Raw genomic sequence first — 22256 nt, forward strand, 5'->3', positions numbered from 1 at the left:
AATATACTTTATGAGATAGAATTATTGGTCATTTCATGTATCATATTTAAATTAATAGAGAACATTTAGAACTTAAAAGATATTTTTTCATTCATACTTAAAATATGTTGAAGCAAAATTTAAATGAATAGATAAGTGTTATTGTCCTGTAGTGAGGCATTTATTTTATTTACAAAAGTTATCTTATAAAGAAAGGTCGATAAATAGTCTGCATTATTTTATTATTTGAAACTAAAAAAATGAGTATTTTAAATAGTAGTAATCAATAAAAAGTGATTAGCAATTATATTTATCAAGAAACTAGAAGCAAAACTTTAATAAAGCTGTAAAAATATATAACAAGCTTTACTACTTATTAATTAATTAAATAAATAGATAGATAGATAAATAATGAGTGTAGAAACTCCGAAAGATAGTTTCGTGGGTATATCTAGTGATATGCCTTCCTACCTCTAGTCAAAATTCAGTAAAATTGCAGATACTCCTAAATCACGCCCTTAAGGGAAAAGAATTATAGAATCTAAGATTGGCATAAGCTATGAAAGTCCATCTTACTTTCGTACTCAGCATGGGTTAGTGAGTTCAGATACTTACAAGAATCCTTTTTTATCAGGCAAGTAGAGTGACGGAATTGTTTCTCCTTTAAAGAATAAGCAAACATTTAGCATATTTAATAAATTAAATGAAGACTAGAAGAAAGATTTCTTTTATATCAAAGAAATAAAAACTCAACCTATTTACAAGTACATCAATCGTTTTTAATTCAAATGTTTTGTTTTTGTTCGCACATAGAAATTAGCTTGTGTTTTATATAAAAGCAAGATAAATTATATATTTTATCATCTCAAAAAATGATTTAGATGATTTTAAAGGGTTATAAAATATTTAGCTAATTTCTGAGTTGGAATTTATTTATTGCTAATAATGAATTTTTATTTTTGTAATCCGCCATATTTTTTAATTATTATCTAAACACTACAATTAGTCTACTGACCCATTAAAAGGTAGATGTTGGCAATATAGAGTTGCAAATAAATGAAAGGCCTAAATTTAATGATGAATATAAAAAACTATAAGAATCTATATCAACTCCATTTCATCGCAAAACAAGTAATTATTTTTTCTAAATTTCTTTGCAAGAAAAACCTTAAAATAAATATTTGCTTTATAATCAATTTTATCAAAAAATACTATACTGGTTGTAATAGTTTTATTATTTAGGAGGTAATTGATTATTTTACAATAATAAAGATTAGTTTACAGACTTCGTAGAGCGTAATGATGTAATGAATGTTTATGGACATCTGAATTAAAGAGAAAGAGCTACAGAATTTAAGAAAGTAACTTTAAACAATTTATAAATTAGCCAATATAATTTTCATTTCTTTAACTTGCAAAATTTCAAAGGTTAAAGATTATACATTAGACTAAGATAAATTAAATTTGATTAAGACAGTAAGAGAAAACAGTCAACCTTCCCGCTTATCAAGATACAATAATTCAATGTCGGGTTTAACACCTCGTCTAGTATAAAATAATTACTCTGATACAATTACAAACTAAACAGCATCAATTATACATGCAGCTAAAAAATCACTATTGTAATAAACTTATTTCAAATGTCATCTTCTAAATAATTAATACCTTCATAATAAAAATTTAAATAAATTTATTTATACTAAACTTAGATTATTATATAATAAATTTAAATTATAAATTTTGTATGTTATCAAAAAATATTTATAAAGAGATTTTTTATTTTATTAAAAAGCAACCCTGCTAGCATCTTAAATATATAAGAAAAAGGAATAGATTTTACTACAGCAGCAGCTTAAACTCTTCAAACTAATAATTCATTCATAATTAAAGATGAATTAGAAAACTCAAAGTCAAGAAATATTAGTTATTAAAATAATTAGACTAGTAGAAACGAATAAAATGAATCAAGTAAAGATAGATATTTAGTAAATCAATCTTTATCTAAAAGTAAGTTGCAAACCTCATTCATTAGACAGACTCTTCACCACAAAGTCCCCAGAAAAATTATTTAAACTAAATATGATAAGTAAATTAAATAATCCAAATAAACCAATTAAAAAGGATCTATTTTAAAAATCAAGATTAAAAGAAGAAGAAAGTGCTTAAGAATTGAAATGTATAGATGAGTTTGAACAACATTTACGTTTTATATAAGGAAATAATTTTGGTGGTAGAAACTAAGGATCTGTCTTCTTTAAAGATTCAAAAAGAAGATGATTAAGAAACAAAGAATTGAGATTTTTAAGTAGAGTTTTAAAGAATGAGATTTCTCATTCATTCATTTAATCTGATTTTTATAAAATTTTAATTAATTAATTTTCAACTTATTAAAATATAATTGAAAAAATTATTTAAAGTTTTAAGTAACTAATTAACTCGTCAATATATTTTAATGTTTTTGTTTATATTTTTTTATAAGGAATATTTCTAATAATTTTTTTTCTTGTGTTTCTTTTTTGAATTAATTTTATTACTGCAAGAATAGATTTTTTATTAAAATTTTTTTTTTAAGTTACTTTATTTCCTCTAATCTATTAATTCGCAAAAAGTAAAAAGGTTCCTGGCAGAATTATCTGTTTATAAAATACCTTTATGAATTAGGAGGTAGAAATAAATAATTAAATTTTTAAAGTTTGAAGATATCTATTCTATAAATTCTCCATTTAAGATTCTATTTCTTAATAAAATTCTAAATTTTTGAAAAAATAATTTTTTAACTTTATTCATTTTTATTTTTGATGAGTGCCAATACTTAATTTTTAAAAAATTAATAATATTCCTTGATAATAGTAAATCATCAAAATATTTTAAAGTATTCAATCACATATTTTAGCATTAAATTGAAGAAGGGATAAATAATTTATTTTTAAAAATAAATTTTATCATTTTTCCTTAACTTTAAAATTATTATATGATGAAAAAATGAGAAATAAATAATTTGTTTGATGTTCAAAAATAATATTATAATTTGTTTATAAAAAATTTAGCTTTGCCATATTTTCAAACACTTTTCTTATGTCTTAAGTAAGATAAATATTTTATATGTATTATATTTCTATTTTATACCTTAAAAATAAATAAATTTTAACTGTCAATCATCAAAATTAAGATAATTTATTGGTCTTTATATTTTTATATTTTGTTCTTAATTTTACATAATTATTATTATGCGACTCTAATTAATGAATTCATTTTATTTTTTAAAAATATAAATAAGGTATCTAAAAATTTGTAAAAGCTTTTATTTATTTATAACACCAATAAATAACTAAATATAAAAAATTAATGATTTTTCTACTTTTTATTTTATTTATTTTTATTGATTTTATTTAATAAAAAATGAATCTATTAAGGTTAATTTTTTAACATTTTACTATTTTACTACTTAAATATAGTAAATTATTAATTATATTAGTAGTTTAGCTCATAAAAAAAACTATTGCTTACTCTACTAATATCTAATAAATAATTTTTAATTAAATATTTATTATGTTTGCTAACTAACTTTTGGTAAATTTAGAAAATTTAAAGTAGATTTTCATATTATATATAGATCAAATTTGTAAGAATCATAGTAAAAACTAAAGCAAAAAGATTTTTAGAAAGTAAATTATTTAGATTATTTTAATGTATTTAGAAAATTATAGTTTATTTTACTAGATAACATCAATTTAATATACTAAAGAAATTAGCTAATAAATAGATAAGCAGATAGATATATAGATACAATACCTTTACATAATTTTTTATATTATTAAAGCTATGTCTAAAGTACCCTAACCTTAAAATTAAAATAATCATCAAATAATTACCCAAAATCCTTAGCAGCCTCCTTCACAAATATAATAACAATAGAATTTAAGGCCATAATAGTAATAGCAAAGTATTGAATTTGAGTTTTAATTCAAATAAATGTGTTAATTTTATTATGTTAAAAATTAGGTTCATATTAAGTTGGTGCTATGAGAATTATAGATTAAATAATAGCTTAAACTAATAAGATGAAAGAAGAACTTAAATAAAAAAAGTCTTCGAACCCAGAATAAAGATTAAGAGAAGCAGTAAAAAAGCAATTAAATAGTTAAGAAAGATATTTGCGCAGTTCAAATAGCTACCAATTAGAAGACTAGAGAAGGTTGCATAAGATTCCTGCACAAGATCTATTAAATTGTATATCAATTGTAAAATAAATTTCTTTGATTTTTTGATAATACATTATAAAAAATATTTATTTTTAATGATTTTAATGATTAGATGACTAAAATACACTTAGAAAAAAAGACTGAAGTTGAGTAAAATATCAATAAAAATATAGAGCTCTTAAAATTCTTACAGCAATACAAAGCAAATAATCCTTAGTAAAATTTTCAAGAAAGAGAAAATAGTTAACAATAGGCATCTAATAATTATAATCTTAATGAGGATTCATTTGAACAAATAGTGGAAGAAGCTTAAAAAGAAATTAAAAATCAAAACATATACACTTAATCTCAGTAATAATACCAAGAAATGGATTAAGAAGCATAATATTATTACCAAGGTACTGAAGTTTAGAATAATGAAATGCTTGACAGACAACCTATGGAATATCCAGAAGAGGATTTCTAATATATTTGAAACCAATAAATCAATCAATCTTATTTCAACTAATTACAATATAAATGTTATTTTATTTATTTTTTTATTCAATTTTTCACAAAATAAAATTATTTTTTTTTTTATTTTGTAATTTTGACACAATATTCAATTTTACAAAAATAAAACATACACAAAAATAGTTTTTGATTCCTTAAAAATGTGATAAAATTTCTTTCTAAATTTAAATAATACTTTTATAATAAATTTATTAATAAAATTAATCAAATCTACATAATTCAGAAAAAAAGATATTAAAAATTATTTACTAATAAAGAATTAAAAGCACTTAAAAATCTATTTAAAAATAATTTAAGTAAGTTTTAAATATAATTTTAAGAATCATTTTAATTTATTTAAAAAACGAATTTAGATCCTTAAAATTAAATTAGCTTAAAACTGAATTTATTAAAATACCAAATATAAGATGAAACATTATGAATTTTTAACTTCTCCTATGAATTAGGTAAATAGTTATTATTATTCAAAATTAAACTTAATGCAAGTTTCTTAAAATTAATTAATTATCAACTTAAAACGACTAAATTTAAAATATTAAATGGCATAAAGTTAAAAGTTATGGAAACTATTTTTGTTTTAGTTATTTCAATATAGATATTTTTTAATAAATATTTTATTATTTTTTTGGTTTGTTTTTAATTAATTTTAATAATGAGTTTATTTGTTTGTTTTTAAGATATTTATTTAAATGAAGTTAATTAATTTATTTATTTATTTTATTCAATGTTAATTTATTTTTTTCTTTTTAAGATTTTATTTAATTTTTATTTTTATATTTATTTTTGCCTATTGGCTTTATTTAAGTTAATATAACGATAGATTCTCAATTTTACTGATATGTTAAATATTTATTAGGTAGATTATATTTTTTTTTATTGGAGATAAGAGGTAGATTATGACATTTTGATAAACTAAAAACCAATTTCAACCTCCCACATAGTGGGCTCGATTAGGGGTTTCTCATCCCGATATTCTTTGATTTTCTATACAACATAAAAGCTCCATCTTAAGAGCGGTCTTTTTATAAGCGGGGTAGTAAAAAATGAGGAACTATTTTATTAAAAACTTTGTTTTTATAATGGCTTCAATACACAATTTGGCCGGGATTAAAAAACTTTAATTTTTGTTCCCCACTATTTACTCTTATAGCCCTCCCCGTTCGATCCTATGACATCAATTTAGGGCATAATTAATTTAACATAAATTGGTATTTCTAATGCAATTTTTATTTTTTTTTCATAATTTTTTTATTTTCTTTTTTATTTGCATTTATACCTTTTTTCATTTTATTTATTTTACATTTTTTTTTTTTCATTTTATTTTATTTTACATTTTTTTTTTTTCATTTTATTTTATTTTATTTTTTTATTTTTATTTAGCTTTATCAGTTTTTTTGCATTCTTAAAATAATATCATTTTATAGATAGCTCTTCATTTTTGTTGTTTTAAGTTTTTTACATTGATTATTTTGGTGTTGAGTGATCAATAAATACTGTTTCAAGCAAGTATATTATTTTTAATTGCTTTTTAGAGATGATAAATTTTAAGAAATGCATTTTATGCTACTGTTCAAATGGTTTATGTATAGCTTGATTATATATGCTATTCTTCATTCTATTAGTCTGATTTACTAATTTTAGATTTTCTTAGTTGAATCATATCTCTTTCTTAGCTAATAACATATTTCTTCTTTTAGATCTTTATTATTCTGAATCAATTAAGATATTTAACATTTGGAGTTAAAATTTTTATATTTCTATTTTTTATTAATAGTTGACGAGTCATTTCTTTAAGTCATTTTTAAGGCTGCATGGATCACTCTTTAAAATTATATCTATTACTATATCTTTTTAGCAGATCCTGCATATCATTCTCTAGTCAGATTAAGTTCATTAATTTTCTCAATAAATTTTACTTAGCTTTAGAAGCATTAAATGCATTAATTGTCTTACTGCAATGGCTTTTTTATGTGAAAAACTTCTTTTCTCTAAACTACTACTACTACATTTTTACCTATTAAAAACTTACCCATGTAGCAATTAATATCTTTTTTTACTGCTTCTAAAGCTTTTCATCTTTATCAATACTTTTAATTTCCCTCTCTCTTTCTTTCAAATTCAACGCGATCCCCACTAATTAAGAATTAGTACTAAATATTAAAAACTATATTGAAAACAGTCTTTGGATTTTTTGATTTTTATTAATCTTTATTAATTGGAATATTTAAAATTAATTTTTATAATTTCTAACTGATTTTTCGATAAAGCTGGAAACTGGGGAGAATTACTAATGAATTTTTATCGGAAGCAATTTTTATAATTAATTTTTAAAGAAAAAATATAAATTAATTAGAAAATAAAAAGAAAGAGGAAAAAAAATAAAATTAATTAGATGAATTGATAAAGTTAGGAAGATACTTCAATATTTATCATCCCCAAAACAACTAAGCATTGCAAATCTCTATTTCACACATAAATCCTTTACAATTTCTGAAATATAAATAAATGTCTTTGAAATTCAATAGAAAATGTTTATCTTAAATATATTTTTTAATCCTCCGCCTATTCGCGCACAAATTTTTTAATATTTAAGAAATACCTAAAAATTTTTTTCATTACTAAAGAAAAATTAACATGATAGTTATTTAATAACAACATTATCATATTAATTATTATTTGATAGATTCTCAAAAAAATCATATAAATCTTCTTCTGTGATACTAAATTGCAATCTATCAAATAAAAATTTAAGATATCATTTAATTATTGAAATAGACATTTATTAATATCGATTTAAAAGTATATGATTTCTGATTAGAGATAAAATCCTCCTTAAGCATACTTAGTTAACCTTGATAAAATTGAGACTTCTTTGCTAATAATTCATAAAATTTTCTTTTAGTTAATAAAATATATAATTAGTATTTTTTAAATTTAGGAAATTGAGATGCGAGACAATTACAATAAAATAATTTTTAATGATATGAGCCAAATAAATAAATAAACAAAACAAAATAAAATATTAATATCAGATGCTTTTTAAATAAAATAATAAAACAAATAATAAATCTAAAAAATAAAAAAATAAATAAACAAACAAATAAACAAAATAGAAAAAAAAATATGAAAAAATAAATTAAATAAAAAATAAAATAAAAATAAGAAAAAAATGAATAAAATACAAATAAAATCAGAAATTAAATTTTTTAAAAATTATTAACAAATTAAAAATTAATCAGCTATTAAGAATTTACAAAAAGTAATTCAAAATCAAACTAAAATTTGATTTTGAAATAAAGATCAAAAACTCTCTTTCTTATTTTAATTACTTAAAGTAGAAATTTTAAAAAATTAAAATTTCATTTTAAAGATTAAATTTAATTAAAAATTAAAAATAAATTAAAATAAATATTATTTTAAAATTAAAACAAAGAATATTTCATAAAATATTTAGGATTTGTAAACTTCAAATTTATTTTTAAATAAAATTGACAGCTAAGTAGCAAATAAATAAGATATTAAATTTTATAACTTAGATTTATTGAAAAAAAAAGAAAATTTAAAATAGAATTAATAATTGAAAATATTTATTTATCTAAATTATACAGATCGTATATAATTTGTTTTTTACTGAATGTAAAGAGTAATTTTTTTATTTACTTATTTTGCAAACAGCTAATAGATAAATTACACGTAAAATTAATTAATTTTTATAGTTCAAATTATTTCAATTCTTAAAATAAGTTAAGTAATAATAAATATAATTGATTGTTTAATATTTTCATTAGTAAAATAAGAAATGGACTTCTTTCGTTTATTTTTGATTATTGTTTTATCTGTTAGCTTGGTCAAATATTAATTTTAATCGGCCTAAAATTTTATAGATAGCCTTGAAAATATGTAAAATAGACATTTTTATAATATTTTACTTTTTTTATTAAATGATTGATTTAATAATAAGATATACATCTTTTTTAGATGATAAGTACTCTGGATTTTATTAAGGATTTAAGGAATAAATATATGAAAATGAATTCTCAAGAAGTTTATAAATATTTATAAAAAACTTCGATTTAAAATATTTTTTGAACAAAATTTTGATGGCGAGGATTGAGCAGTCTAAAATTAAAAGTGAAATAAATAAAAAAAATAACTTTGCTTCTCTCTATGGTGGAGCTAGCATTATTGAAAAGAATGAAGGTTCGCTAAATACAAAATCAATATTAGACGACAATATTGACAAGTATGAAATTCGTTTGATTTCAAAATTAATTTACTGAACTTTCCTTTATAAAAAAGGTATATGCTGAATAAGTGTAGTATGAAAAATAAATATATTGTTGTGAGCTTAAAAGAAGATATCAATATAAACGGATTTGCAATTATCAACAAAGAATTCTATTCATCCAATGTAAAAGATATAGTGGTAATGAAAGTAGAATGTTTAACTAAATTAAAGAATATATTTCTTAAATTTACAGGTGTATGGAAGTAACGAATATCCAATTGAAATGTAAGAGTGGGTATAGTTAGGTGAATTTCGTTTAGAAAACATTTATGAATGGTAACAGTTTCCTTTGAAAACGATGTGGGCTAGATATGTCAGATTTGAGTTCAAGACTCACTATGATGACGAATATTATTGTACTATAACTTAAATTAAGTAAATAAATTTAAAATTTATTTATAAAGTTAAATTTTAAATCATTTATTTATTTAATTTATAAGGGTTTTTGGTAGTCCTATTTTAGCTGATTTCAAAAAGGATTTTGTCAATTAAAAGAGGGATAAAAAAACAGTTAATAGCAATAAGCTTCCCACTGGTTAATCATACAATGATTTGAATAAAACAACTGAAGTTAAAAATATATAATTAAAAGAACATAAATACTCTAATTAAAATTAAATTTCCGTCCCTGGTTATGAGCGATTTGAAAAAAAAAATTAGCAGTCAGATATTGGTGAAATAATAATTAATATGATTCAAACGAGATAACAATGTAAAAATTTGAACTGGGAAGTGTTTAAAGAATAAAACTAGTGCAGTGAAGAAGAGCAAAGATAGCAACAATTAGAATTCGAATAATCTTAATCAATCTTTACTATCTTAACTATGAATATTAGCGTATTATATTACTATAAATTATACATATTAATAAATAGTTTGTTTACGTTTTAAAAAAGGAAATAAGGAGGTTTATAGATGAACAAGTTTAGTCAAATGAATTTTTTAATAATGAAATCAGTAGCTATAAAAGTTAACTTTTAAAATGCAACTAAGAAAATATAAAAGTTGATTAATTAAATAAATACCAAGTATGTTAATCTATTAATTCTCATATTTCAGTTTTCTTTCTTTGATAATTTAAAATCAATCAAATACTTTTAATTAAAGAATAAATATTTCAAAAATAATAATTATTTTTATTTTAAATTATAAGATGGATTAGATAGAAGATTTAAGAAAAATGTTCTATACTGTCACAATTGTAGGATCAATCTCATTTCTAGGCTTACTCTTATTAATTTGCTCTAGAAAAAAGTAAACTATAGATTATGACAATGCTCATTAATTTAGCAGGAGATGATATCTAATTCTTAAAAATAATTAAATTATTCTAATATTTTGTTTCATCAAGTAATTAATTTATGATGTAAATTAAATAATTGGTAACAAACATATTAGATTCGAAGTGAATCAATTATTTTATTAATTCATTTTTAAGATTTTAATTTGAATTTAAAAACAAAAATACTCCACAATATTTTGTAATAAATTAATTAATATAGAATTTATTGAGACAAATTATAAAATTTTTATATTATTTTTAATAAATTATTGTATTGCCTGCTTGCTGCATGCATAATTCATTTCTTTTTATAATTATATACTTTGCAAGAGAAATTTTCTGGGTTGAGCTTATCTTTGTTTAGGGGTTCATTAGGATAGATCCTTGAGAATATTTCTTAATTTTTTTTATGAATAGAAATTGATATTGAACGACAGCTGTTCAAAACTAAATCATCTAACTCTTTCTTTTGTAAGTTTAGAACTTCTAGATACTCTCTGAATTCATTTGGGAAGAAATTTTTCTTTTTCTCAAATAGGAAAGCAACTCTCTCTTTAGCATCAAATGTATAAAAGTAATGATTGTATCCAACAAGAGTTATTTTCTTCATATCTATTCCTTATGCAAATTAATAATTGTTTGTATCATAAGCAATGAAAAATTTGTTTCGCATTTTTTAAATAGTAACAAGTTTTTCTTATTCAGCTATCTCATTTTGAATTTACTCTGGTATATAAACTGCAATCATCTTCTCAGTAAATTCAATGAAATCATCCATATAGTATTCTTTTTTAGCTAAATAAAGTTCTGTCATTATAAATTTTATAAGGCTTTCATAAGTTAAAGAAAACTGAACAGAATCCTTGTTTTCTTCATTCGTATTAAATTATTTTGAAAATTAATTCATAACAGTTAATAGTATTTCTTCATTGATTGAAGGAAATATTTCCTTCAAAGATTCCAAAGTGATGCACTTATAACTAAATTCTGCATTTTCTTAATTGTTTGATAAAATGTTTAAAATCTCTCTAAAAATCTTCAAAAAGATCTCAGTTTCCAAAAAAAATATTTTTTCTTCGAGTTTTATGGCATATATTTCCTTGCAAAATTCCAATAAATTATTTCTACTAATAAAATAATCATTGATCAAATCGTTAATTTCGAATCCTTTTTGTTACATGTTTTATCCTCTAAGATCTCCATCAAAATCGCTTTCTTTTAATTCATTATTCTTTAAAAATTTGTACAAATTATCTTTTTAGTTTGCTTGCTTTTCGAGTTAAAAAACACTTTTTGTGCTTGCTTGCACATAGAAATTATCGTCAATCTTTTCATTTAAGAAATAAGAATTAGGATAATCAAATCTTTTTATCTTGTAAGTCTCAGTATTGCTGACCAATTTAGCGATATCATTTTTGTCTTTTGATATTATTGAAATTTCTTCCTTTTATTTAAGCTCATCTAAAATTTATTATGGCACTTGCATAATAAAAAGCTTATTATTAAGATTAGAAAAATATTCGCTATACTTAAAATTTTTAAAAAAGTCTAGGCCTTCTTAGTTTTCTTCTTCTATCATTTTGCAATATAAACTTGTTCTACTATTTTTACTTATTGATTATTTCCCTAAGATATTATTGATTTAATAAACTGATAACTAAAACCAATTTTAATTATTATTTAAATTTTTGCGGAAAAAAATCCCGGCTTTTTTTCAATTTTTAGGATATAAAGATAATGTTTAAGCAAGTAGAATTTCTTTGAGTATTAATTTGTTCTGAAAAGACATAAATAGCTATGCTTTTAAAAATAATAATGTTGAGACAAAATTGTAAATTAACAATTTTTATTTGAAAATATTAAAATTTAATTTGTAAATCAAAAACACTAAAAAAATTAAATAACAAAATTTCTAAAATTAAAATTCCTTAAAATAGATTTTAATAAGAAAATAAGTATTTTACCATCCAAATATATAAAGCATGCCAAATAAAATAATTTTTATGAAAACAATATATAAAATTATTATAAATTTTATCAAATTACAGATTTAAATTTATTTAAAATGTAAGTAATTCTAAATATTTTAATTCAAAAATTAAATAACTGAAATTAATTTGAATTTATTGTATTTTTTCACTTATTTAATTAAATAAAAACAGTAAATTTTTTTTATACAATAATAAATTAATTAAGATATCTATCAATAATTTTGGTGATTTCTATCAAATATTTTCAATTTATTCAGATAAATAAAATTGAATAGCTGAAATCAAATATTAAAATATTAGTAAAAAACTATTGCTTGATATTTACTTTTAGTTACTTGGTTTTTAAATTAGGATAGCAATGAATAACAGTTTAAGAAAAGTTACTGAAATTAAAAGGGAGCAATCAAGCTAGCAAGATGACGCTCTTAATTAGGAAAATGTCAGTCATGTTATTGCATAGTTTTAAAGGAAAGGTTTCGAATCTCTTTCCCTTGAAGATTTAGCAGTAGCAACTATTCATTAAGATTTTTCATAATAATTTAAGTAAGCAACAGGCTTAGATTGGCAATCAAAATTTTAAGTCAAGGCTATTGAAAGATTGAATTATGCTAGATTTGATATAAATTGGCTAACAAGAAAGTCTGATGATTATTTTAAACCTCTATTTTAAAATGTTTTAAAAGGAGATTTATAACGTGTTTAGTAATTTGTAAATAGTTGCCCTAAAGATATGAAGTAATATTTCAATGAATTATTTGATATTTTGAATGTCTTTTACCAATATATATTTTAAACTTATGATTATTTTATTTATAAAAAGTGTTTTAAAATGCGTTGATTCAACTAAAAAATCCCCAGTTCATTTAGCAGCTTCTGAAGGGTAATAAAGTGTTTTAGAGTTTTTAGTTAGTAAGGGTTTTAATGTAGATTCAAGAGATAGAACTTTAAAAACTCCTTTACATTATGCATGTTTGAATGGTTTTGCAACTGCTGCGGATTTCCTCTTAAAAAGTGGTGCAAATATTATGGCTAAAGACTCTACTGGTAAGAATCCTATACATTTTGCAAGCACCTGTAATAATCCATAAATAATTTCTCTTCTTGTAGGAATAAAACCAGATATAGTAAAGCATATATAAAATAGCATTGATTTTTGTATGAAAATTAAATATTAAATTTAAAATAAGGTTTTTAGCACTGATAATTCTGGATTAACGTGCTTACATTATGCGGTTTGGAATAGTTCTATCAAGTAAGTAGATATAATTAGAACATTACTAGACTACCATGCTGATGTGAATGCTTAAGATGATGATGGAAAGACAGCTTTACATCATGCATCTAAAGGGGCAAGAACCAGAGTAATCCCAATCTTAATTCAAAGAGGAACTGATATAACTTTAAGGGATAAAGCATAGAAAAAAACATGTCTAGAAATGGCAGCTAATGATAGGACTAGAGAACTTATTGTAGTTTACAGTAGCACACCTCTATCACATTCGACTGCACCAAAGGAGGATTTAGCTTGGATGAACACTGCTTTAAGAGGATAAAGGCTCCCTATTATTCCTAAACCTGTAAATTATTGTTTAAATCAGTAATAAGAGTAATCAATATACAAAATTATTAGAAAGAATAATCTCCAGAACCACCTAAAAAAATTCTCCCATATAATGAAGATTTTACAACCATTTCAAGCTGGATAAGAGGAAGATTTTTTAAGTTGATGAAAAAGTTGTAAGAAGAAGGTATTAAAAATTGGCATCATTTGAAAAAGCCATATATTTACACAGGCTCTTGGATGGAAGGAATTAAAAGCTTAGAGGAGCTATATGAATTGATTAAAGATATTCCTCCTGCAGAAGCAGTTATTAGAGCTTTTAATATATTGTGCCCATATGAAAAAGTAAGATATATTCAAATAAAATATAATAATAGCTGTTTTTTTTGATATGAAAAAAATTAATGATTTTAGAGTTTAAAAATCAAATTTGTGATGAATAATTTTATTTTTTTATTTATAGGAAATGCCAAGAGTTACAGGAGATGAAGAAGCCATTGATAATTTTTATGGAAGCTCCTGGTATGAAGGAGGAAGCTATAATTATAGTAAAAGGCTAGAAACTGATAAAAGATTAAGTGCTCAAAGTGAAATTGATGAATAAATAAATTCCCTAAAATTAGCTCTTTAAATTAGAGAAAAAGCTTTAGAAGATTCTGAACTATAAAATGTTGAAATAATTAGAAAAAATTAAGACTTAGAAAGACTGTTAAATGAAACTAAAACAAAGCTAAACACATTAATTGAGGATTAAAAAAAATAATTATTAAGTAAATATTTTTAATTTTTATTTTTGGATTGAAATGTTAAATTAAAAAATTTAGATAAAGAAACATAGCTAAAGGAGCTTAATAAAAAAGTAAGCAGCTTGATGAAATAAGTAAATGATAAAGAAATGGAAATTTCAGAGCTGAAAGCTAATCAAGCATAGATTAATAACGAAGAGCTATAAAGTCTAATAGAAGAAAATGAAAGGTTAAATAAAGAAATTGCAGAATTACGTGAAAAAGAAAAACAAAATGCAGCTTAAGCAGCACTTGTGATTTAATAATAAGAAGCATACATAGCAAAAAATGAAGAAGAAAATACTTCTGATGACGATGCTATAATAAGACTTTATTAATCTTTAAGAAATAATCCACCACCTTTAACCCAAAGAATGCAATAAGCTGATATTGATGGAGATAGTAGACTCACTTAAACAGAATTCATGCTATTTCTTGAAAAGTAAATAAAATAAACGTTCAAGTTCAGCAAGATAAAATTTCTAACATTCAATTTATTATTAAAAGGTTAAGAATGTCACCTAAAGACATTTAATCTCTTTGTAGAGTCGCTGGCTATATGGATGGAAGAAAGCTTCTTGAAATATAAGATTTTAAAGATATTTTAGAAGAAAGGCCTAGAATGAGAGAATTGTGGTAAAAATTCTTATTCAGGACTATGTTCGATGCATTCAAGGCAAAAGGATTGCAAGCTGAATAGGCTTTTAATTTAATGGATGTCGATAACAATTAAGTAAATTATAAAAAATATTGATATTATTAATTAACATTTTTGATGAATTAATTTAGATGATTACTCCTTCTGAAATAAGGAATGGGTTGGAATCATTGAAGATAATATTAAATCAGAAGGATTTCAACAATCTTTATACTGTATTTGACGATAATAAAAATGGTAGCATTTCAATTGAAGAAATAAAAGAAATTTTCATGAAATATGAAAATGTCTCTTTAGATGTAGATATTTCTTTTTCCGATCGCTTAGCCAAAGATGATTTTGAACCTGGTTAAGCACTTACAAAACCAAACGAAGCTTATAACTCAACTAATAATGATATAAGCTAAAGCTTAATTAAATTCACAGAAGATGTAGCCCAGATTGATGGTGATTTGAAGATTCAAATACCTTATGCTAACAACTTAATTGGAGCTTAAAACTTGAAATAAGTAACTATCAGAGTTATGCTAAGAGGAAGTGAAGATCCAAATCTTTTCAAGACTATTATTCTATTTGATGATAAATCATGGAATTATGTAGTTTAAGTTCCTATAAGAAGTGTATTAAGAGAAAATGTAAATGATGATTTACTTATTCAACTTTATTCAGAAGAAGAGTTTGTTGAAAAAAATTTCTTAGGAGAAGTAAAAATTCTATGGAAGACCAGTCTAGATTAACCTAATTAATGGGTTATAAGCTAAGAATTTCCTCTAGCAAACGTCAGTTACAAGAAGCAAATTACAAAAGAAGTAGATAAAATATTTCTATTAAAAAAAAGATTACATTTATTTTGAAAACAAATAAACAGGTTAGTGGAAAAATTGCTGTGTAGCTAAAGTGGATTCCTGCTGTTTCTAAAGAGTTCAAAGGTAAGTTAGTATAAAAAGACATGCTAAGACAAGAGGAGGTTTAATTTAAAAGAACATTAGTAGAACCAGGTAAGAAAATTAAAATAATTTCAAACATAACTGAAATGGTTTTAATTTTTTTTCAAATAAATTTAGGTATGTTAGAATTTGTTATTGTAAGTGCTTATCTTCAAGAAAAGAAAGAAAACTTGAAATGCACTATTAAGACACCAGATAAAAAAGAAAATACTTATGATGCTAAATATGATGCAAAAGGATTTCCATATTGGAGTTAAAAATAATTAGTTGATCTTTAAGCTGGTGCTGAAAAACTTTTGGATTCAGTAAGAGTGACAATTTACTATAATGAAGGAATGATAATAAAGGATAAGAGAATAATTGGAGAAGTTTACGTGAATTGGGAGGAGTGTGTAAATTTCCCAGGAGAATATTTGACTAAAAAATCATATCTCTTTAAACAACACCCTCATGTTGAAAAACCTAGTAAGGTAAATAAAAATTTTATATTTGTTAAATAGAATACTTCAACTATATTTGTTATTTAACTAAAATCAGGTTTATGTTTAAGTAAGATGGATACCTGAATCCTTATATAGAACATTAGCAGGTTTTAAGTAAGGAAGCTTGAAAGATAGAAAGAAAGATATCAAAACTAGTAAAGAAGATCTTAAAGAAGGTATTTTAAAAGTTCTCTTAGTTAGAGCAAAAGATTTACGTGGAGATGATGCAGTAGATTCATCTGATCCTTACGTTATCCTAAAGTATTAAAACTATGATAAAGTAATCGAAGCTAAATCAAAAGTAAAAAAATATACAGTTAATCCTGCATGGTACTAAATACTTCAGCTAAAAGTTAGCTTTTATAAGGTATAAAATAATCAATATTTTTCCAAATTAACATCTTTTAAAATTTTATTATTTAGGATGGTATAGTCCCACCACTTAAAGTTGAAATTTGGGATTAAGATAAAATTAGTGATGATTCATTAGGTGAGTGTGTAATAGATGTATCTCCATCAATAGAAGCACCCTGCACGTGGGCTGTAAATGATTATTTCTTAGTTGAGGATCCAAAATATAAGGTATATTAAAATAAATTGCCAATTAAAATTAATTTTATATTTTCAATCAAATCTTATTAGCCTCTTCCTAACGCTCCTGATGCTAAACCTAAAATATATTTGCAAACATATTTTGTACCAGAAGGTATGAATGACCCAAATATTAAACCCGAAGATAAAGAAAACCTAATGCAAGTTAGAGAAGAGAATACAATATGTGGTCAACTTAAAGTAAAGATAGTTCATGCTCGTGAACTTCGTAAAGCTGACCGTAATGGGTCTGATCCTTATGTTCAAATTAACTTTCCTGGTAATGTAGAAGTAAAAACAAGCACAATATCAAATACGTTAAATCCTCAATGGAACGAAGTTTTCGTTTAGAAGATTTTAATATCTAAAGATAGGATGGCTCCTTTAAAGTTAATCATTAAAGATAGTGACTTTTTAGCTTCTGATGATATACTCGGTTATGTCAATGTTGATTGGAGCAAATGTGTTGAAGATCCAGGATCTTGGGGAGTTAATAATGTAAATATTTTTTTAAAAATGAATTTATTAAATGAATTTTAAATTAAGGTTTTTCCATTAGAGGGAACTGCCGACATAAAAGCAAAAACAGAAACTCTAGGATTTATTTATGTTTAAATTAAATTTATTGAAGAAGGTATGATAGATGATTAGTCTTATCCTCCTCTGATTGAAAATTTAGCTCAGATGATAGCAGATAGATAGGGTCTTTATAAGGTTTTCTTTTTTAAATAAATACAAATTTATTTTATTTCATTTAAAATAAATCGAAAACAAAAAATTCAAATTGAAATTTATTAAATAAAATTATTTATTTTCTTAATAAAAACTTTTAAATAAAAATTTAAATTGATTTGAAATTAAATTTATTAAATCCTATTTTAAAATTTAATTATTTTTAGGGTAATCTTAGGGTTTTCTTGGTTCATTGCAGAGACATTGTAAAAGCTGATGATGGCAAAAATGATTTTAGTGACGCATTTGTAGTTTTTAAGGTTCCTGGAGGTAAATAAGTAAAATCTAATGTTATAAAAGATGACTAGTATCCTACGTGGAAGTAGATTTATGATATTCCTATTTTTATGCCTAAGGATTCAATTTAACCTATGAGAGTAGAAGTTATTGATGATGATTTGTTTGGTAGTGATTTAATGGGTTACACAAATGTTGATTTATTAGAAGCACTTAATAATCCTTAAAAATGGGCAATAAATAAAATATTCCAACTGGATGGAGACTAAGATATGGTGAAAAAATATAAAACTGACAAATTTGGTGTTATTTATTTACAAATCATGTTTGTAGTTGATGGAATTAAAAATGAAGATAAACCACTTCCGCTTATAGAAGATATGGATGAAATAATCCGTAAAAAAAAGGAGGAAGCCAAAACTCCTATGCGCGGCACTTTAGTAGTTAATGTAACTTCTAATATATTATATTTATAATAAAATAATATATTAAATTTATTATATATTAGGTTGTTATGGCTCAAAATTTAAAAATAGCAGATTCTAAATCATCAGATCCATATGTTGAAGTTACTTTTCCAAACAAAAAAACATTTTCAACTCCATATATCCCAGAAAACCTAAATCCAATTTGGAACTCAGAATTTAGAGATAGAATAGATATTTACAAAGAAGTACATTTTTTTTTAAAAAAAAAATTAGAAACATTGAAAATTTATTCTATTCAAATTTAATTAATAGTCTTACTAACCTCTCCATTTCAAAGTTTTAGATAAAGATACAATGGCTATTGATGATATATTAGGAGAATTAACTTTAGATTGGATGGATTGCTTTGAAAATCCAAGTATTAAATTTTAAGAAAGAAAATAATACAATAAATTTTTTATTTTAAAATAAAAGCAATGTGGAGAATTAATGATTTCAAAGAATTAACAGGATAAAATAAAATGGGATAAAATTTAGGAAAATTGTACGTCTAGGCTAAATTTTTACGTGATTCGGATTTGGAAACAGTAGAAGGATAAGCTTAATGCAAAACTTTATCTGAGCTGGCTAATGAGTATGGAAGGATTTTAGGTAACTTGCAAGTTAATATAATAAGTGGTGCTAATTTAAAGAATACTGATACTATCGGAAAATCTGATCCTTATGTTACAGTATATTTATCAAATAACCAAAAACAACCCTTAAAAACCAAACCCTTAAAAGATGATTTAAATCCTGTTTGGAATTTTACAGGAGTTATTCCTATTAACATGCTTCGTTGTCAACTTAAATAAGCTGAATTGTATCTAGATGTTTATGATGAAGATAACGTAACAGATGAATTGATAGGAAGAGTATGCATAGATGTTATTTCTATTTTAGAAAAACCTAATTAAGAATAGTTTTATGAAGATATAATTTAAGATGTTAAGAAAAAAGAAGGAACAAATTATGGTACTCTTCGCTCCATGTTCAAATGGGATCCTTCTAATGATTGTGAAAGCGTGTTAGGTAAAATATTTTGATTTTATAATCAATTATAAGAAAAGAATTTTTATTTTTATTTAAGGTCTTCGTGAGCCAGAAGTTATTTTCAAGGGAGATTTATTTGTTAATATAGAAAACGGAAGAAATATAAAAAATCAAGCTCTTATTGGAAAAAGTGATCCAAAAGTTCATTTTGGTTTCAACTTATTCCCTAAGTTAGTGTTTGAATCAAAAGTTTTTGATAATAATTTAAATCCCGATTTTAAGTTTGAGAACTTAATACCATTAGAATTAAATCTGAAGAAAGCACGTTAATTAAGGTTAAATTTATCAATAAGAGATAAGCAGGTAATAGGATCTACAGCATTATGTGGAGTGAGTATAAGTCTTGCAGATTTAATAGAAAAACCTGGTAAGTGGCTTAGCGAATACCTCGAATTAAAAGATAATGATGGAAAACCAGGTTGTGGACATAGTTTTGTTTAAATTTAATGGCGTTAAAAAGAACCTGTTCCAGCAGAGCCTATAATAGCTGAAAAACCAGCAGTAGGAATAATTTATTTTATGCATATCTAAGTAAAATGATTATCAATTAATAAAATTAGGTTTTAGACTACAAAGAATACCTAAAATAAGGAGAACCACCTAAATTCCCTGGAGAATTATTTATAAACGTTATTGGTGCAAGAAAGCTTAAATCTTCAACATTTGATAAATCTGACCCTTTTACAGAAATTAAGATTTCAAAGGGTGATAAAAAAATAATCAAAACAAAGGTTATTGATGATAATGAAAATCCAAATTGGAACCATTCTGTAATAAAAATTTTTATTTAATTATATACTTACCAAATGAATACAAATAAATAAATAAATAGGATTCATTTAAACTAGATTTAGCAGAAGAAGATTGGGATACCTTAAAGTTATATGTAGTTGTTTATGATTATGATTATGCTATTAATGATAAATTAGGTTCTTTAGAGATACATCTAAAGGACTACTTTTACGACAAAGAAAGAAAGTGGTATGATAAAATAGAATAGTTAGTTGATGAAAAAAAATTCCCTGGAGCTGGTGAAATATACATTCAATTTTAGTGGAGACCTGAGGGTGAACAACTCAGTAACACAAATCCTCCTGAAAATAAATTACTAAAATTAGAATAAGAATCTAAAAATAAAGCTGATGAGATTGCAAAAAAGAAAGCTGAAGCAGATTCAGAGCCTTTTGTAAAAACAAAAATTTTCTTTAACATTGTATCAGCTCGTAACTTGATAAAAGCAGATGTGTTTGATGAAAGTGACCCGTTTGTCAAAGTAACATTCAACTTTTGCAAAGTTAATTTTATCACTCCTGTTATAGATAACAACCCAAACCCTCTTTGGAATTTCCAAAAAGAAATTGAGGTTGAATATCAACCCAGCAAGCTTAAGAACGCAGAGTAATCTATTTATTTATTTAATTAATTGTTTATTAATTTAATTATTTAATTATTCATATATGATTTACATGATGTAATATAATTTTTATTATTCTATTTTACTAAAAAAATAACAGAGTTATGTTTACTTTATACGATTATGATATAACGACTAATGATTTCTTAGGATAAATGATAATAAATATAGATCACATGATATAAGATCCTAAAATTTGGTTTAATGAGATTTAGCAATTATAAGATGAAAAATGCACTAGGTATTTTAATTTGAATTTGTTGATTTATCATAATGAAATTTCTAATATAGAGGTAAAAATGGTATATTTTACGCATAGATGTAATGGAGACCAGATGGAATACTTTCTGAATAAGATAAGAAATAACCAGAGTTATTAGATATAAGTAAATTTTATAAGGGAGCTGAACCAGTTGGTACAGTTGTTATTGCTGTAATTTTTATTTTGGAAATACATACAAATCAAATAAAAATTTTTTTATTTTAACTTAGGCTGTAAGCGCTAAAGGTATCTTAGGTGTAGAAGAAAAAGGTAAATATAGTGATGCACTTTTTAACATTAAATTCAATAAGAAGGATGCCAAAACAAAAGTTATCTAATCTCTAAACCCAGAATGGAAGGAAATATTTAAATTCCCTATCAATTTTAAAGACAGAACTGTAAAATTAGAATTCTAGATAATAATAATAAATTAATATTTTATAAAATAAGTAAATTCCATTCTTGTATTGTATATTAGAGGATTATAATAAATGGTCATCAAACGTTTTCTTAGGTAAAAGTTAATAGTAATTGTGATAAAAAATAATTTTCTTAAAAAAATTAAAGGTGACTTTGAGTGTGATATTTCTTCGATTCTTGATAAACCAAATGCTTGGGGCATAGAAAAAGAATTTGCACTAAATAACTTAAAAAAGACAAAATGCCCGTAATAAGATTATAAATTGAATAAAAATGAAAACTTTTTTATTTTAAAATAATAGAGACGATCCAACAGGAGTAGTTTTTCTTAAAATAGGATTTTTAGAAAAAGGAAAAGAAAATATGGAATTAGCTATTTGATTATTTTAAGA

At 23.3% G+C, this 22256-nt stretch overlaps 6 protein-coding genes across 6 annotated transcripts; 4 read left to right on the forward strand and 2 right to left on the reverse strand. All coding sequences in view use genetic code 6, as the record gives it.

Moving 5' to 3' along the window:
• Positions 1 to 390: 390 nt before the first annotated feature.
• On the forward strand, positions 391 to 2256 carry TTHERM_00444710 (hypothetical protein; the record flags this gene model as incomplete). Its single annotated transcript, XM_001023334.2, has 6 exons — positions 391 to 743; positions 986 to 1110; positions 1252 to 1340; positions 1408 to 1601; positions 1772 to 2065; positions 2121 to 2256. 6 exons carry the CDS (start codon positions 391 to 393, stop codon positions 2254 to 2256), a joined length of 1191 nt encoding a protein of 396 aa, XP_001023334.2.
• Positions 2257 to 3378: 1122 nt separating this feature from the next.
• On the forward strand, positions 3379 to 4656 carry TTHERM_00444720 (hypothetical protein; the record flags this gene model as incomplete). Its single annotated transcript, XM_001023335.4, has 4 exons — positions 3379 to 3644; positions 3687 to 3922; positions 3982 to 4220; positions 4294 to 4656. 4 exons carry the CDS (start codon positions 3379 to 3381, stop codon positions 4654 to 4656), a joined length of 1104 nt encoding a protein of 367 aa, XP_001023335.4.
• A 545-nt stretch (positions 4657 to 5201) lies between these two features.
• Positions 5202 to 6041, reverse strand: TTHERM_00444730 (hypothetical protein; the record flags this gene model as incomplete). Its single annotated transcript, XM_001023336.2, has 1 exon — positions 5202 to 6041. The coding sequence occupies one exon, from the start codon at positions 6039 to 6041 to the stop codon at positions 5202 to 5204; it is 840 nt and encodes a 279-aa protein (XP_001023336.2).
• Positions 6042 to 8413: 2372 nt separating this feature from the next.
• TTHERM_00444750 (Sad1/UNC-like carboxy-terminal protein) lies at positions 8414 to 10406 on the forward strand. Its single transcript, XM_001023338.3, has 7 exons — positions 8414 to 8594; positions 8656 to 8937; positions 8994 to 9120; positions 9176 to 9357; positions 9423 to 9819; positions 9879 to 10010; positions 10136 to 10406. The coding sequence occupies exons 1-7, from the start codon at positions 8494 to 8496 to the stop codon at positions 10280 to 10282; spliced, it is 1368 nt and encodes a 455-aa protein (XP_001023338.2). The 5' UTR covers positions 8414 to 8493; the 3' UTR covers positions 10283 to 10406.
• Positions 10407 to 10562: 156 nt separating this feature from the next.
• TTHERM_00444760 (hypothetical protein) lies at positions 10563 to 11843 on the reverse strand (the record flags this gene model as incomplete). The annotated part of the gene is made up of 1 exon (XM_001023339.3): positions 10563 to 11843. The coding sequence occupies one exon, from the start codon at positions 11841 to 11843 to the stop codon at positions 10563 to 10565; it is 1281 nt and encodes a 426-aa protein (XP_001023339.1).
• Positions 11844 to 12613: 770 nt separating this feature from the next.
• On the forward strand, positions 12614 to 22245 carry TTHERM_00444770 (C2 domain protein; the record flags this gene model as incomplete). Its single annotated transcript, XM_001023340.2, has 27 exons — positions 12614 to 12990; positions 13076 to 13379; positions 13443 to 13832; positions 13886 to 14161; positions 14280 to 14586; positions 14641 to 15043; positions 15109 to 15334; positions 15391 to 16068; positions 16128 to 16257; positions 16324 to 16676; positions 16744 to 17055; positions 17112 to 17270; positions 17331 to 17777; positions 17826 to 17993; positions 18179 to 18697; positions 18757 to 18921; positions 18989 to 19094; positions 19151 to 19747; positions 19806 to 20269; positions 20329 to 20538; positions 20601 to 21166; positions 21283 to 21423; positions 21474 to 21615; positions 21675 to 21842; positions 21895 to 21958; positions 22012 to 22111; positions 22167 to 22245. 27 exons carry the CDS (start codon positions 12614 to 12616, stop codon positions 22243 to 22245), a joined length of 7851 nt encoding a protein of 2616 aa, XP_001023340.2.
• Positions 22246 to 22256: the final 11 nt, after the last annotated feature.

Source organism: Tetrahymena thermophila (assembly GCF_000189635.1).
Source record: "Tetrahymena thermophila SB210 genomic scaffold scf_8254437, whole genome shotgun sequence".
In the NCBI taxonomy this organism is placed as follows: Eukaryota; Ciliophora; class Oligohymenophorea; order Hymenostomatida; family Tetrahymenidae; genus Tetrahymena; species Tetrahymena thermophila.